The 18,489-nt window shown below is 35.8% G+C and overlaps 1 protein-coding gene across 2 annotated transcripts in view; it reads right to left on the bottom strand.

Annotated features, from left to right (window-relative positions):
- Positions 1 to 6,073: 6,073 nt before the first annotated feature.
- The window catches only part of LOC149774324 (uncharacterized), a 57,973-nt gene continuing 45,557 nt past the window's right edge, over positions 6,074 to 18,489 (bottom strand). For both annotated transcript variants that reach the window (XM_089945458.1, XM_089945459.1), the window contains exons 10-11: positions 11,621 to 11,749; positions 6,074 to 9,765 (exon numbers count right to left, since the gene is read on the bottom strand). In XM_089945458.1, the coding sequence (XP_089801584.1) occupies positions 9,427 to 9,765; positions 11,621 to 11,749 (468 nt within the window). In that variant the 3' untranslated portion in view covers positions 6,074 to 9,426. The remainder of the gene's footprint in view (positions 9,766 to 11,620; positions 11,750 to 18,489) is intronic.

Raw genomic sequence — 18,489 nt, 5'->3', positions numbered from 1 at the left:
AATGAGATACATCAGGAATTAGCAAAAGAACCCATACAACATGAGAGCATATTTTCAATAAGATCAATTTAAAAAATCTCCATAAAATATATTTTTAGTATTTCTTACAACTTGAATGTATTTCTGACAATGTCTGTGTATCTGTACATATCACTGTTTATTAGCCCCTCAGCGGTTAGAGCACCTAGACATTGTAAATACTGTGGCAGACCAAATTTTATTCAGAAATGTTGTTATGAAAATAAGAGTACATCAAGCTGTAACATAAACAAAGATACAGATAAATGGTTTACATCAAAGAAAGTAATGAAGAAATTCTAAAGGGCAGAAAGGATAAATTGTCTTTACACAATACTTTCACAATTTATCTTAAACTGTCAAAATAATGTCGACACAATATTCCTGTTAAAAGAGTTTTTATGTCACTCCTTGCTGATCCTCAAGAAAGAAGGAAGACCGTAAAAATTTCTAAAGGAGCCTCACTCTGAGGTTCATAAGGAAGTCTACATGATGACCAAAGAAGACAGAAAAGATTCCACCGCATTAATGAGCGGGAGACTGGTCTCTAGAACTAAAAGTACCTGATAAATTATGAGAGATGAGGATCAACTCTTTCACTTCCTCTCAGGGAACAGGATGCTCCCCAGAGCACAAATGAAGTCTGATACTTCCAAAAACAAACATCAGGCTAATGATATTTGTTGTTGACAAATTCCAGATAAAGATGCCTGGTGACCAGTATCTGTTGCTTTGCTATGTGCCATAGTGTTGTGTAATTTTAATTAATATTGTGTGCTTGACCTTTGTTTCATAATTGAGAGTAGGAATTTGGGCCTACCTGACTAATGTCATTTTTTAAAAAAAAAATCTTTATTTGATCTTGAGTTCAAGACCTAGCCTTGATTATGACCTTAGACAAATATGAAAGTGTTCTTATTCAGGGAGTTGAGTGATAATGTTCCTCTTCAGTGTGTCAATTTGGCATCAGACTTAGTCTCAGGACCCAAGAATGACTTCTGTACCCCTTGCGGGTATTCATTTATTACTAGGCAATGATATAGCTAAAGAAAGGTTGTGGTCAATCCACTGGTAACTGACAAGCCTCATTTGGATCAAAAAGTTGGTCTTATTGAAAATGAAATCCCTGATTTGTACCCTGCTTGTACCATTACCAGAGCTACAGCAAAGAGAGCTCTTGAGAATCACACTGATAAGTAAATTATTCCTTTAGCTGACACATTTATAGGTCAGTCTTTTGATGACATCACTTTTGCTCCTGACATTGATCAATCAAGAAGTATTTATTACAATGATCCTCTTTTTACCACTCATTCTCTCTATTCTAATCTGGGTTAAAAAAATAACTCATTGTGGATCAGGAATAAGATGCTCTGTGTGTGTGTGTGTGTGATTTGGCGTTTTAATCCAGCTTTAAAAAAATTTCAATCATATTGCTATGATATCTGCAGTGGGGCAGTTTATAGTGATGCATAACACTGGTGCATCTAGGTCGATAAATCAGCCCTTCACCAATGATGATGTTGATCTTCAGGTGAGGGGCTGATATCACCTATTCATTAAAAGCTGCAATTATATGCATCCAAATTTGGCTGCACACATCGGTCTACATTTCATACACTTACTGGTGTTTCACGTGGCTGTGCAGCTACCATTAGGCTGTAGGGTTCTTTTGGTGACATCAACATTATATTTCCAGAGCATATCATATGTTTGGTGACTTGTAAATCCACCTGGAATAGCACAACCATTTGTCCTGTGGCCATTTTGAATTTTACACTTGATATGGCGTTACCAATTACCGGTATGTGTCTAAAGAGTACGCACGTTTGTTCCGGAATGATTTGCATGTGACAAAATTGCACATTTTAATGAACAGTTTGCATCAGACACACATATAGTCCATCAATATCAACACTGAATTGGAAGGTTGATTTATCAGACTATGTTACATTATGCTGCAGACATAGAGCATCATGTCCCAGTCAGTCACATTATCATGACACCAGGCCAACCAGTCCTAACACTAACCTCTTCATGCTGAGCATCAAGCAAAGCAGCTGCTTGAACAATTTTTAAAAGTCTTTGGTATGACTCACTAGGGGTTAGAACCTGTAACCTCCTGCATCTGAGGCAGACACTCTAACCACTTAGCCCACCGAAGTGAAATCTGAGTAAAAAGAGCAGTGAAGCTTGACTAAAAAAAGTATAAAAGTCTAGCCATAAAACAAGGGATAATACTAAAGGTATCTGAATAAAAGTAATGTAATAAAAAGGAAGGATTCGAGTTATTGTTATTGCTGCTTTCCCCAAAATGAAACACTTAATAGTATTAAGACAAATACTAACAAAATGGAAAAGATTTTATCGGCTGCCAATGCAAACAGAAAGACTATTTTAAACACTTTTCCCAATTTTTCTAATTTTCAAAGACTTTTTGAGACTTAAAAACATATACAAGTCTGAAAGGCCTTCAAGCAAGGACACTTTCTGTCAAATTTGCTGAAATTCTATTATGGATTTTTTTAAAAAGAAGTTATTGAAAGGTTTTCTATAATTAGTAACAGCAGCAATATTTCATTGCAGATTGGCATCATTAGTATGAACTTATAAGCCTTTGGAACCAGTATGTTTTCTGTACAGTTCTGTGTGTGTGTGATTTGGATTTTTAATGTAGGTTTAACATTTTTTCAGTCATATCGCTACGATGTCTGCAGTGTGGCAGTTTATAGTGATGTCTAGCACTGTGGCATCATGCCATAGACATGTAGCATGATGTCCCACCCTATCACATTATCCGGACACCAAGCCGACCAGTCCTAACACTAACCTCTTAATGCTGAGTGCCAAGTGAGGCAGCAGTTAGTACCATTTTTTAAAGTCTTTGGTATGACTCGGTTGGGGATCAAACCCACGACCTCCTGCATCCAAGGCAGATGCTCTAACCACTAAGCCACCAGAGCGGTCTGTACAGTTGTCAAAATCTGTTAATGTTCAATCATTAGTATGAACTTATAAGCCCTTGGAGCCAGTATGTTTTCTGTCAAATTCTGTTAGTGTTCAATCATTAGTATGAACTTATAAGCCCTTGAAGCCAGTATGTTTTCTGTCAAATTCTGTTAGTGTTCAATCATTAGTATGAACTTGTAAGCCCTTGGAGCCAGTATGTTTTCTGTCAAATTCTGTTAGTGTTCAATCATTAGTATGAGCTTATAAGCCATTGGAGCCAGTATGTTTTCTGTCAAATTCTGTTAGTGTTCAATCATTAGTATGAACTTATAAGCCCTTGGAGCCAGTATGTTTTCTGTCAATTTCTGTTAGTGTTCAATCATTAGTATGAACTTATAAGCCCTTGAAGCCAGTATGTTTTCTGTCAAATTCTGTTAGTGTTCAATCATTAGCATGAACTTATAAGCCATTGGCACCATTATGTTTTCTGTCAAATTCTGTTTGTGTTAAATCATTAAGGCATTTTCTATTCTTAGTAATGATGTCCATATTAGAATGTGAATAATTTGTATGAATTTGAAAGCACTGAATATCAGAATGCTTTTTTTGTCAACTTTGGTCCAATTCTGCTGGGCAGTTTTTGAAAGTCATTTAATGGTTTTACTACATTCAGTAGTGGTGGTTATGTCTGATGATGGATCAGCATTATTTGTATAAGCCCAACTATGCCACATTTGGTCCAATTCTGTTTGGCAGTTATTGTGAAGAGACTGTACATACAATGGCATATTTGTTTTTTTAAACTGGTTTTAACAGCATTATTAACACATTGCTGACTATATCATGCTGAAGAAAATGAGAGCTAAGGACCTTTCCTAAAGACAGTTCAAGACAACTAAATAAGGCTTGTCTGGGCAGGTATCAAACTCCTAACCCTTGGAATACAAGTCCAGCACTCAGCCAACTGAGCCACAGTGACTCCCAGTGTCAGAGAAACTGAGATAAATGCAAAATTTGGACATAATTAATGGAGGGTGAACAGTATATCACCAGGATCTACCATTACCTGTGATAGATAGTACTGCCCAAGATGAATATACCCATCAAGTTTAATCACTACACGTACAACGTTGTCAGTAAAACTGAGGTATATACAAAATCTTGATATTATTGCTGGTGCATGAAAAGCAGGCCATCATGACCTATTTTTCTTTAATGGTCTGTACCACCCTCAAGAAGAATACACTCATCTAGTTTTATGACTACCTAAACTTAACTAAAAGTGGATGCCAACAACAACAAAAACGCCATCTGGAGAAGTGATCCCTACATCTTGACTATGCTGCTCTGGAAAAACAAAAATGTTATTTTTACAAGAATCCTTCTAAGGGACTGATGCTATACTGAGTGAAAAGAATTTTGAGGAATTCAAGACTATTTTTTCCTATCAATTGCTGAGTGTTGAAACCATCTCTGATATTCTTCACCAATAACAAGATTTTCAAATTAGCTGCTGTGGTACACATATTGGAAGTCTTTTAGTGAAAACCACTGGTTATAAAGACCATCCAGTCAAGTGTAGTGACAAGATTTTTAAAAGTCATCATAGCAGCCATACTGGATGTATAACTTGCACCATTTTCAGTTAGGAGCAACCAAGTGTCATTAGAAGTCTATTGCTGAAAACCCAATGTTGATATAGCTATCCATTTGGAGAAGAGCCGTGATAATATTTTCAAGAGATGACTTTCCATTCCAGAGAAGCAGTAACATGACTTTCAAGATGGCTGCTGTGGTGGCCATACTAGAATAAAATGTGGGAAGACCAATTGAACATCACAATAAATCTTATGGTGAAAACCCCACAACAACCTTTCTGTTCAAGCAGAGTCGTGATAAGATTATTGAGATGGCTGCCATCATGGCCACATTGGATATCAAATTGGTATCATTTCTATTCAGGACCAGCCAGACATCATAAGATGTATTTTAGTGAAAACCCCATACTGAGTAGCAATAAGATTGTCAAGATGACTGCCCTGGTGGCCATATTGGACATCAGATCGGCACCGTTTTCATTTAGGACCAACTAGACTTCATAGGAAGTCTTTTAGTGAAAACTCTATGGTGAGATAGCCATCTACTTAGGAGGAGTAGCTTGTTGTTGTTGTTGTTGTAGGTTTAACGCCATTTTTCAACACACGCTAGGCTATACATGGCGGCCAGTATTAATGGTGGAGGAAGAACCCGGAAAGAACCACCGACCCACGAGAAGCTACTGGCAAGCTTTCTCACATACACACAATGGCTGAATCCTATACTCGAACCCACACAGACAGAGGTGAGATGGCAGTAACAATAATAAAGTTTTCAAACTGGCTGCCATACTGGACATCAGATTATTACCATTTTCATTTAGGACAAACTAAACATCTTAAGAAGTCTTTTTTTTGGTTGAAAACCCCAAACTGATATTACTTCCATTCAGAAGTAGTGATAACAAGAATGTCAAGATGGATGCAAAAGTGAAATTGGACATCAGATTGGCACCATTTTCATTTAGAACCAATTGGACATAGAAATAAATATTTTAGTGCAAACACCATGTTGATATGGCCATCAATTCAAAAGGATTACTGATAACAAAATGTTCAAGATGGCCACTGGGGGTCAATATTGGATGTCAGATTGGCATACAAATATTTGAGTGAAGACACCATTGTGATATGATCATCCATTCTGAAAGAGTAGTGGTTTAAGATTTTCAAAATGGTCACTGTGGCAACAATAATGGATGTCAAAGCTGCACCATTCTTATTTAGGACCATGAGATGAATTCGTTTATAAAGTTTCAAGGCAATCCTCCAAATAGTTTAGTAGGAGTAGTGATAACAATCATGTGCTGACTGATGGACACATCAGGGTGATGGATGGAAGATGAACAGACCATCCCAAAAGCTCTTCTGGTCTATGACCTGCAGAGCTTTAAAAATAAAGTCAATTTCAAATTTATTGCATCACTTTTAAGTCTGGGTTGATACACAAATAAATGTGTCACAACCATGGCAACTGGACTGTATAAAGATAATAATTCATTAACAATTCCTTTTTCTATTGCACAAATTTTATTATGAGACTTTATAACAGTATTCATCAAATGATTATATCATATAACAAGAACAATGAAGACAACTTTCAATATCTTTTAATCACAGTTGCTGAAGCTATATCCAGTCTAATTACAACACTTAATCCAATACGACTAGGACATAACAGTATCATAAACAAAAACTTAGGTCCCTGCCACAAAGATGGCAATAATGATTGATATATTTTGTCAGAAGCAGCACAATATTCTGGCTGAATCTTGAATGGCTATAATTAATGTTTGTTTAATGATTTAGTCATTTTCAAATTTAATATGGAAACAAGAGCTTTTAGCCATGGGACCTGCTCATTACAATTTACATGATAAGGCCTTAAATGGGAAAATATGGGTTATAACTAAATGCTAATGCAGAATGCTGTTAATTACATTCATTTAATGTCTTGTTATTTTAAAGTATCAGCCACAACTGGTTGGAATTGAACAATTCAATGTAAATAATGCTACAATAAATAAAGTTAGGAGGAAATATGTGGATATAACTTCTGTAAATGATGCTGTAGAATGGTTGAAATAAAAAGCATTCAAGATCTCACCTATATAAAACCACATGCCAAGTTTAACTGAAACTGAACAAACCTGGTTAAAGTTATACAGTCGAAACCAAAGTCAAAGGTACAGTTAACAGGGGCATAATGCAGTAAATCATCTTGTGGAATGCTAGAAATAAAACTCATTCAAGTCTCATTATTACAAAGCTGCATACCAAATTTGGTTAAAATCCAAAAACCTTGGTAAAATTACAGTCAGCACCAAAGATGGCCAATCAGAGTATGCAATTCTGTAAGTGCTATTATGAAAGGCAGGAAATTGAATACATGTACCAACAAAGGCTGAAATCAAACAAACCTTGCTGAAGATATGTTTTGGAACCAAATAAAGGAGGATAGGCAATTTGGCAGCACAGCTCCTTTAAATGGTCCCATGGAATTATTGAAATAAAAAACTCATGCAAGTTCTCATCACTATACTATCATATCAAATTTGGTTGAAATCCAACCATCCTTGGCAAAGTTCTGCAGCACAGAGCAAAGTCAGGATGATGTGTATTCATGAAGCATAAGATTTTTAAATGCTGTGGAATACTGTATTGTAAATACAACTCATTCAGTATCTTATCAATATAAAGCCATATATGAAATTTAGTTGAAACCTAAGACCCCTAAGTAAAGTCGTGCTTTAAAAAGGGAAGTCAGGAAGATAAGCAATTAGGTAGCACAGCTCCTGTAAATGACGTCACAGAAACTGGAAATTGATCTGTCTGACCAATACAAAGCTGCATTCTAAATTTGGCATCAATCACACAGCTCACAGTACAGTTACAGTTACTGAGCAGGGTCCTAACAAGTTCAGCCACTACGACCTCAAGTGAGACCCTCAAAATCTAAAATATTTTGAATAATTTTTAAAAGACCAGGTGAAAGTGTTGAAGCACATTATCCACAAGCTTATCCAAACATACTGCAACAGGTTGTCAGAATTATAATAGTCAAATTATTCTTAAAAAGGCGTTTGACATTCTGAGCCATTTAATACTACCTGGCAATTCAATTAAATTCTAGTCAAAAATATTCTTACTAACCTCAAAACAATTGCCTGTTATGATAATATTTTGCTTTATGTTGCATTAGTAACCAGAAGAAAAAAAGATTCTGTATCAAATGTAACAACAATAAATTAACAAAAATAAAATAGAAAAGAAGTGTGTGTCTTTTGACATACATAGCTTTCTTAGGATTGTTTCATGTTTTACAAGCACCTAAAAGACTAGGATCAGTTTACACTGTGTACAACAATTACTCATCCATACAAAACTGTTTATAATGTGATCATTTCATTCTAGATTGGACTTCATTTCAATCCTGCTTTTAAACAAAATAAATGTATTAAACTTCTAGTCAGAACATAAACAGGTTCTTAATTTTTATTTTATTTTCAAAATTATATGTAATTTTCAAAATTAAATTACATATTCTGCAGAAGTCACTTCATCAAAACAATGTCGAGATCAATTATTTAAATAGCAGTCTTAAAATTAAGTATTTTAAAGGCATAGATTTATGCTTGTAATCTTTAACAATATTTAAAATCAAAAATCAATGTCAGTGTGTGTGGGGTGAACATAACTCCTGTATATGTCATGGAATTCTAGCAATTAAAATAATGTAACGTCTCATTGAACTAAAGGTGAATACCAAATTTTATTTCAATTAATGACCTAAGTTTAGTTGTGAACAGAAGCCACCTTTAGGAAGATGGAAAATATGGGGCAATAACAACTCTAAATATTGTGGAATGCTGAAAATTAAAGTCATTTAAGTCTAATCAACATAAAGCTACATGCCAAATTTGATTGAAATCCAACAAACCTTGATAAAGAGATGCGGCAAAAACTCAAGTCAATGAAATAGTTATTCAGGAGCATAACTTGTGTCAATGATGACACAGAATGCATAAAATCGTTATTCTGTATTTCATCAACATAAAGCCACAAATCAAATTCGGTTGAAATCCAACCAACATTGGTAATGTTTTCCTGTGGAAACCAATTTTAAAAGTTGGGGCAAACACAGGGCAGTAAATGACATTGTAGGAAGCTGGAAAATGAACTAATTCAAGCTTTTGCATGCCAACTTCGGTTGAAATCCTACAAACCTTGGTAAAGTTACGAGGCAGAACCAAAGTCAAATCGTGGTGCAATCAAGGACATAACTCCGGCAAATGATGTCATGGAATGCTTGATATCAAACTCTTTCAGGGCCACATTAATAATGAGCTGCAAAAGAAATCTGGTTGAAATCCATCTATCCTAGGTCAAGCTGTGGAAAGGAAAGTTAGGAGGAAGGGCAATCAGCGGCCATAACTCTTGTAAATGATGACATAGTAGACTGAAAATCAAACTATCCAGGTCTAATCAATATAAAGCTGTAAACCATGTTTATCAAAAATCCAATTATTCCCAGAAAAGTTATCTTGCTGAAACCAAATTGCTGAGAAATGGACAGCTGGAAGGATGTGATTACTATAGGGCTCTGCCAACTTCAGCAACTGTGACCCTAATTAAGAAGAGCAAAATCAACTAAATTGAATGAGGTTTCCTAATTCAGTACATATGGAAAGTAGAAACACTTGACTACTATGGACAGTATGCTGAAGAGCTTATATTTCCTAACCCAAAGAAAGTGAAAAGAAAATAACATTCTGATAAGAATAAAAATGTGCCTAAAATTATTTAAACAACTGACAGTGACACAGTTGTAATAAAGAACACTTTCTCTGCAAGTGTGGACATTCTAGGTCATTAGAGTCTCTTGAAGGGATGCATATGTGCAGTTTGATCTTGCACAGATGGGATCCTTGGCATAAAACTCTTCAAATTGGAGTGGTTTATTGCAGAATTCACATGCTGAGGGGTAAACTCTGGAATGCAGCTCTAAACCATTAGTCTTCCATACATCTACGACAGCAGCAGCAAATCCCTCTATCATCGCCTTTGTATGGTGAGGTGTGGGAGCCAAACGGAGCCGCTCAAGACCCCTCGGAACAGTTGGGTAGTTAATGGCCTGCACATAGATGCCATGCTTATTCATAAGATCATTGGACAGCTTTGTGCAGAGGGCAGCATCACCAACCTGACACAAAGAGTAGTAAACATAGTCTACAACAAAATACATATGTAAAATCTCTGAATCAGAATATTTCAATACATATGTAAAATCTCTGAATCAGAATATTTAAACATTTAATTTTAGTTATTTTAAATAAAAATATTAGAATTGACTAATTTTTCCCAGTTTACTCAATATTAGTTGGAATATGGTTGAATTATAATATTAAATAAACATAAATACAAATTTAATACAAGTTATTTGAATTTGTATACTGTCATTTACAATAGATTGATAAGTTGAGTAGATAACAATGAAGTTCACATTCACTAACACAGAAACTTTTTGAACAACCCATAATTAATGCTCAAAATAGCACCTTCACTTTCAAAAATTAAGATTAAAATTGTAGAATCATCACAGAACTGTTGTATCTGATAGATTTCAGAGCTTAACTTCTTTAAACAAAAGACTATAATGACTGAGAGTACCAATAAGGATTTGGTTCATTATTTGTTTCAAATGAAGTTCTGTGGACCTGGCAATTTTACAGTCTCATCTGGTAACAGACACTGCACCTAACTTTTGATGGTAACTTAATTTCTTTTTTCAACTTACAGATAACTATATAATATAGTTTTATTTGAGTCATTTGGTGAATGACATTTTTTAAAAATTCTTTAATTCTATGACTGGCCTATTCTATTTAAGAAGGGTACGTGTATGTACTTTCCATTCATAAATCAAGGTTGAATTGCTACATTCACATCCAAATTTCAGTCTAACTAGGCCAGGAATATATTCGATGGAGGTCAGGAAAACATTAAGTGATCTAAGAAGTACATTTGTACTGAAACTATCAGACTGCCCTCGCTGGTTATTGGTTAAATTTGAAAAAAGTTGAGTTTGACTGGTAAAGTATTTTTCCAATACAGAATAATTTCAAAATACCAGGAATTATATTCTGGTGATATCAAGAAGTTTATCTGCTGCATATATAGTGATTTTACAAAGGAATTAGATATGCAACTTTCTCATTCTACACTATACCAGTCTTGTGACTGTATGAGAGGAATTTTGATTTATTTATAATCGTTGAAATTGCAAGGTTTGAATAGTTATTTCAAACAGATAGTACCTTAGTGGATTATTGTGAAATTATTAAAAAACATTTGTGACATTCAAATTTCATTAGATTTACCCCAAACAAGAAAAAACTTATGAATATTAGAACAGTGTTTCTGCTGTAGTACTAGCACATAAACACATTAGAACTTTCATTCTGAATACTTCTGGAGCATTTCCAGATCACTGTTAAATTCTAGGAATTCATACTATACTGTAAGTTATTTTTAATTCCTTCATTTTGTCTGACTTTATATTTTGGGTTATCAAATACTTGTTGGCTTTTGGCTTTTTTTCTTGTTATGTAGTAACAAGATATAATAGGACCTAATAGTGACCAATCCCATACATCACTGATTTCTCTATTGTTTTCAAGCATAATTCTGAGTGTGATGAGTTAAAACTGCATTTATAACAATTTTAGTGTAATATATTTAATCAAGGGTTGTTTTTCTTAAAATCTAGTACAAGGGTGAAAAAGGTACTGTATGGATAACATTGAATATTTAACAGAAACAGGTCATGTAAGTTTAGTCACTAAACATTTGCACAATTCATCTGGAAAACTGTGTTTTAACAAAATAATACTTCAAACCAACTTGTTGCTTGGAGTTTGTTTTAAGGCGTTTTTTGTGTACAACTTCTCAGTGCTTACATGAATGTACAGTCTTGACATATTTTCAGATGTTCATCCTGAGAGATGGATAGAAAGTGAGAGAGAGAGAAGGAAACTATAATACAATGGTGTACTTACATGGATGGGAATGATGTGACTCGGGCAGTGTAATGCTGGAATGCCCGACTCCACCAGCTTCTCACGCATATATCTCACTGCCTCTTGGTGTTGGAACCTAAGTCTCCGTCCCTCATCACTCCGCAGTATCTGAATGACAGGACAAGACACAAAAAGCTGAACAAAACTAAATTTAGAATGACAAGACAAGGTTACAGAATGCTGAACAAAACTAGATTTAGAATGACAGAACAAAGTTATAGAAAACAAAACTAGATTTGGAATGACAGGTCAAAGTTAGAGAAAACAAAATTAGATTTCAAATGATGGGACAAGGTTACAGAAAGCTGTACAAAACCAGATTTGGAACCTCTGGTCAACAACAACATGGCAGCCAGTAAACTGGTGGAGGAAGAACTCAGGAACACCCCAGTAAGAATCACCAACCCAAGGGAAGCTACTGGCAATCCTTCTCACATACCCACACTGGCTGAGCAATAGACCTGAACCCACACAGCAGACCATTTTTAGGACGAACTAGGCATCATAAAAAGTCTTTAAGTGAAACTCCTAATATGACCATATATTCAGGATGAGTAGTAACAAGATTTTCAAGATGTCTGCCACAATGGCCATATCAGATGTCAGATCAGCACCATTTTCATTAGAACCAACTAGACCATGGGATGAATGTGTGTGTGTGTAAAGTTTCAAGGCAATCCTCCAAGTAGTTAAGGAAGAGTAGTGATAACAAACTTGTGCAAATGGATGGACAGACCTCAGATGAAATGAACATCCATCCCATAAGTTATTCTGATCTGTGTCCAGTAAAACAAAAAAGTAATCTGAATAATAGTACACTCACACACACACACACACACACACACACACTATACTTAATCTTGTCATCTTTTATCTTTAGATAATAATCATTTTAAGTTCTATTCCTTACCAGAGAAAATTAATATTTGCACTATTTTTTTTTTTAATTACCTGAATTTATTTGATTAATGTATTGGTGATTAATAGGTCTCTCATCTCTGTGTGATTTAAGTGAAGAATAAGACTTATGGAATTAATGTCAATCTCAACAGTGGTCATCTGTCTCTGCAGACAAATCACTTAGATTACACTGGTCAACAGTGAAATCATTACTGACTTGAAAAGGCCCTAATCTGTAGTATTTTGGTGTGCCGAACACGAATATAACCGTGAAAAATTTGTATTGGCTCTCGTTTTGAAGATATTCATATACCTCATTTTCTATGTTTCACTGTGTAAATTTCTCCAGTAGGACTGCAGCAACATCAGGAATAATGATGTAACATTGCATAATACCATCATGCTCACATCATCCACAGTTGATTGCATCATTTTCTGATGCAATGCAATACTAATGCCATGCGGCTGCTGAAGTAAGTTGACGTCAGCAGTGTACTATACATGTGTAGGCCTATTATACTAATGCCAGGCGGCTGCTGAAGCTGACGTAAGCAGTGTACTATATAAAGCCCAATCAGATAGGTTCAGCATTTAAAATATTTTAGACGTTGTGCGAGACAGTTCAAGCTACTGTTACATAAAACTTATTATTTTATCCATTTACGTACAATAAAGAACAGTAATGCCTCGAAAGTGTGTTAATACCGCGGACAATTTTTGCTATATTTGTGGGGAAGTGACATTTGCCAACCAGAAGAAAAGTATCAATTCTCAAGTGAAGAAGGCATATCATCTTTACTTCGGATGCAAGGTTGGTGACCAAGACAAGCCTTGGGCTCCGCATATATGCTGTGCTACATGTACAACACAGCTTTCACAGTGGTTGAATTGCAAAAGGTCATCAATGCCGTTTGCAGTCCCAATGGTGTGGAGAGAGCCAAGCAACCACCTAAATGACTGTTACTTCTGCTTGGTTCCTCCTCTTTCCGGCGGAATAACGAAGCGAAAGAAGTCGAGAATAGTCTACCCAAACATTCCGTCTGCATTGAGACCAGTTCCACATGGTGAGGGACTTCCTATTCCAGAACCTCCAGCAGAATATTCTCTTGATTCATCTGACGAAGACAAAGGTGAGTCGACCTGTTCTTCTCCTGGTCCATCAGCATGCAGTGATCCAGATTTTCACTGTGGTGCATCATCAACCCCACACAGAATAACACAGGAAGAACTAAATGACCTGATTCGTGATTTGGACTTATCAAAGAACAAGGCAGAATTGCTAGGATCAAGACTCCAACAATGGAATCTTCTAGAAGAAGATGTCACAATTACTGCATATCGAAAGCGCCACCAGCAATTGGAGCCTTTCTTCAGAAAGGAAAGTAATCTGATATTCTGTTCCGATATTGAGGGCCTCATGAATGCTTTAAAAATCACTCATGACCCACAAGAATGGAGACTATTTGTGGACTCTTCGAAACTGAGTCTCAAGGCTGTGCTTTTGCACAATGGAAACATTCTTCCATCTATTCCAGTAGCGTATGCTGTCCACATGAAAGAGACATACGATAACTTAAGGCAGCTACTGAATTCCATTGAGTATAACAAGTACAGCTGGCACCTCTGTGGTGATTTGAAGGTAGTTGCCCTTTTAATGGGACTGCAGCAAGGATATACAAAATACATGTGTTTCTTATGCGAGTGGGATAGCCGAGCAAGGGAAATGCACTACATGAGGAAGGAATGGACTCACAGGCAGAATGTAGCCATTGGAGAGAAGAATATCCAACACCCAGCTCTGGTTGAGGCTCAGAAAATCTTGCTACCACCCCTTCACATCAAACTAGGTTTGATGAAGAACTTCGTGAAAGCCATTGACCGGACTTTGCCAGCATTCCGATACCTGCATGAAAAATTCCCTCGACTCAGCGAAGCAAAGATTAAAGAGGGAGTTTTTGTGGGTCCTCAGATTCGAGAGCTTTTCAAAGATGACCGGTTCAACAACTTGCTGGAAGGTGACGCGAAACAAGCATGGAATGCTTTTCGCCTAGTTTCTACAAACTTCCTCGGAAATGTTAGGGCAGAAAACTATAAGGAACTAGTAGAAGACATGTTGATGAAGTATAAGAAACTTGGCTGCAATATGTCTCTAAAGATTCACTTCCTTCATTCCCATTTGGATTTCTTTCCTAGCAACTGTGGTATTGTTAGTGATGAACACGGCGAACGTTTTCATCAAGATATCGCAACAATGGAACAAAGATACCAGGGAAAATGGTCCACTGCAATGCTGGCTGACTACTGCTGGACACTCCTCAGAGATGCTCCCGAACAGCTGTACAAGAGACAGGCGAAGAAATCTAAGATGTAGTCAATGACTTGATTTTTTATAGGTAGGCTATTACAGTTGACCTTTTACTATTGGAATGCATTTCGTTATGTAAACATTAATTTCTTGCAGATTACAAAAAAACTAGAGCCAATTTTGCAATTTGACTGTCATATTCGTGTTCAGCACATAAAAATTGATAAGAATTGACTAATTTTATTTCAGTAACATGACTTTTGTAAAAATTTGTTGTCCAGTGTTATTGATTCATTAGTCTAATGGATATACTTCTAAGCAATACATAGCAGTATCTACCAATTCATATTTAATATCTGTGTAAATGTTTCATTCCACGGTATATGAAAGACAGAGTCATAAAGTTTATCACTTTTAACTTGATTCAAGCAAGACTGGCTCCACATTACTGCCTAGTGTAAAAGTAGATATTACAGAAAATTACAAGGAATAGTGTTAGATTTGAAAATGGTTCCAGAATATGTCCCTAACTTCCACCCATGCTAACTGTATAAGTAGATATTACAGAAAATGACAAGGGATAGTGGTAGATTTGAAAATGGTTCCAGAATTTGTCCCTAACTTCCACCCATGCTAACTGTATAAATAGATATTACAGAAAATGACAAGGGATAGTGGTAGATTTGAAAATGGTTCCAGAATTTGTCCCTAACTTCCACCCATGCTAACTGTATAAGTAGATATTACAGAAAATGACAAGGGATAGTGGTAGATTTGAAAATGGTTCCAGAAGTTGTCCCTAACTTTCACCCATGCTAACTGTACTGATATAGATAATCATTTTTTAAACATCTCTCCAGTGAACAATCAATGATGGAAGTGACACATCCCTTGGTAACCTCAGTTTTGTTCCTCAAGCCTAGTTGATAGGCTGGAGATAGCTTAAATGAAATTTAAACAAACTAAGCTTAGAACCAATCTAGCATTTGTAGTTGTGGGCAAAAACCAAGGTATCTGAATATGTTATACCATATTTACCATATATATTTGGACACCGTATTTGTTGGGACACCATAAATTAACATTTAAAGTAAAGAATTTGTGCTCTGTATGTTCTGGGCCACCGTTTTCTTGAGTGGTAAGTTGTGGGACACCTTTAAAATCTTTTGAAATTTAAATGTTGGAAAATGCACTCCTACTGAAATTTTATTATTCACCACCCGGGCTTCTATGTGCTTGGCATCTATAGTTATAATTAATAGAAACGGGCATTGATGTTTGTGGGTAAAGAGTGTACACAGCAATAACTTGCTTTAATAATACTTTTGTAACCGGTGCTAGCGAAAAGATAGCCACTTGCAATCAAGTGAATGTTTTCAAATATAGATGTTTTCTGCGAGATACTGTCCTATATAGTTGACTTGGATGTAACTGAAATTTGGTTATTTTGCACCTTACACTGTTTCATGCATGAATTGGTTGATTATTTCCCTCTTGTTTGTGATTTTGTTGAATCCAGTTTTCAGTTGGATAACATGTTCAAACCTTTGAGCACAACCAAACACGATTTGTTTCTCAATGGTCATGGCAATGAACAACGTATTATGTGTTATTGGACATAAGTGATACACACTACAGTATGGAAGCCTACTCTAATACCGGTAAACAAAGTTTGTGGATATATTTTATTCAGGGATTGTCCTGGGCTTCGCCAATGTCGCAAATTGCGATTTTTTTCCTTATTGGCGACAAAAATATCCCATCTGGTGATTTTTTTGGCGACAGACTTTTTGGTTATTTAATTTGTACATACAATCATGGATTTGGACTGGATAAATTAAAAGGGAGAACGAAATGAAGCCACAAACTTGACTAAGCTATGCATTGGAATCAATCTGTTACACAAACGATCCTTGTTCGTATTGACAACCCCATCTTTACAGTGCATTGTTACATCATAATCTGCTTATGTTGACATCTGGGCTGAGTACTGTATGCTGCGCTAGTCAATCATGCTACCGCACTATATCTACAACTGACCGACTTCTGAAGACGCGAATAGAACTGATACAATTAATTGTATGGCTAATCCTTCTGTTTTTTTATTTTTTTACATATACCAATACAATAGTTTTGCTGAACCTTCATAGAAAACTGATAACCTTTGAAGTACTGACTACTGTGTATAAATACAAAGCAAATGGAAAAAATCTCAATCACAATTATATCTGTCGCCAGTGCAGCATTTTACTCACTGATCTTTTTCTTTTGCCATCAATCCCGTGTTATGGCTGCTGAGACTTAAACTCCACAACAAGAAATAGCACAAAAAAACAAAACAGTTTTGCATAATTAAAAATAATTATTTCTCAAAATACAGGAGTGAAAGAATCCCTAAACTGGGTGTGAATTTATGCTTATATATACGGTCCAATATTGCCAGGTGTTGACTCGTGTAAGTTTCATTCGTGGGAATGGAGATCCTACTTTGCTTGTCAAGAAAATTTATACAGCATTCAGTGATCATTCTAGGGATTTAGGAAGCAATTCACTACAAGCTTTGTGAAGCTACCATGGGGGGGGGGTGCTGCTGAGAGACTACTGGTGTCACCTGTCAGCACTGTAGACTGTGAACGTGGATTCAGTAAGATCAACCTCATAAAAACTGACGTCAGAAATAAACTCTGCATCTCATCTCTCGAGAATTTAATGAGGATCAGCATATACAGATGTGAAAAATTAGACTTTGAAACTGCATTCAACAAGTGGGCAGCCCTAAAATCTTGACGGATCTTCATTTAACACTTTGTAACATTTTGTTAATGCTTGTTGTAATTAAAGTATTAACTAACCCATCTTTTTTGTAATTTTCATTGCCTGTTACATTAATAGACTAAATTAACACTTGGAAAAATGTACACTACTTGTTCTGGTGACACTTTTTGAAAATTGGCGACAAAATATTGAGGTTGGCGATTTTTTAGGGGACAGCTTTTTAAAAGCCAGGACCATCCCTGTTTATTCTTTATTGCTCATGATAAAATAAAGGAATAAATGATAGCAATACAAGGTTAGTTTCTTTCTTTTTAATATCAGAGAAGCATTTTTTATTTTATTGGAATGTGTGACGGGGGGGCCGGGGGGGGGGGGGCACAAATACCAATTTATTTCATTTCTTAAGTCTTGGGACATATGACCTAGGTGTAAAAAGTTTCACTATAAGCCCTGAGACAGGAGAATTTTTTTTATTATTTTTATCATGTCCCAATATATATGGTAAATGATGTAATAACTGCTTTTATTTTTATATTAGCATTACTTCTGATATGCCCACATATTAAATCTTACAAGTAGTGAAGTTTTCTTGGTTAACCTGCAGTCAGACATTACTGACACTTTAAGTGGCATCTATTTTTGTAAATATTCATCAAATTTGATGACAACTTTCATCCAAACATCCCTTATTTTCTCCAGTCACCTCACAGTTAGTTGATGGACTATTCAGTAGAGGTCAGGAATTCTTGCATCTGATGATTAATTCTTTCTTTCTCAGCCAACACCATCATGATGCATGCCATTGTCATAGCAAAATTAATATAAGAACAAGGTGTTTATTACTCATATAAACATAAATATCCCTGCC

This window comes from Sinohyriopsis cumingii, unplaced genomic scaffold (assembly GCF_028554795.1).
Source record: "Sinohyriopsis cumingii isolate HCF-2022 unplaced genomic scaffold, ASM2855479v2 utg000349l, whole genome shotgun sequence".
NCBI classification, from domain to species: domain Eukaryota; kingdom Metazoa; phylum Mollusca; class Bivalvia; order Unionida; family Unionidae; genus Sinohyriopsis; species Sinohyriopsis cumingii.
This window is presented reverse-complemented; position numbering and strand designations above follow the sequence as displayed.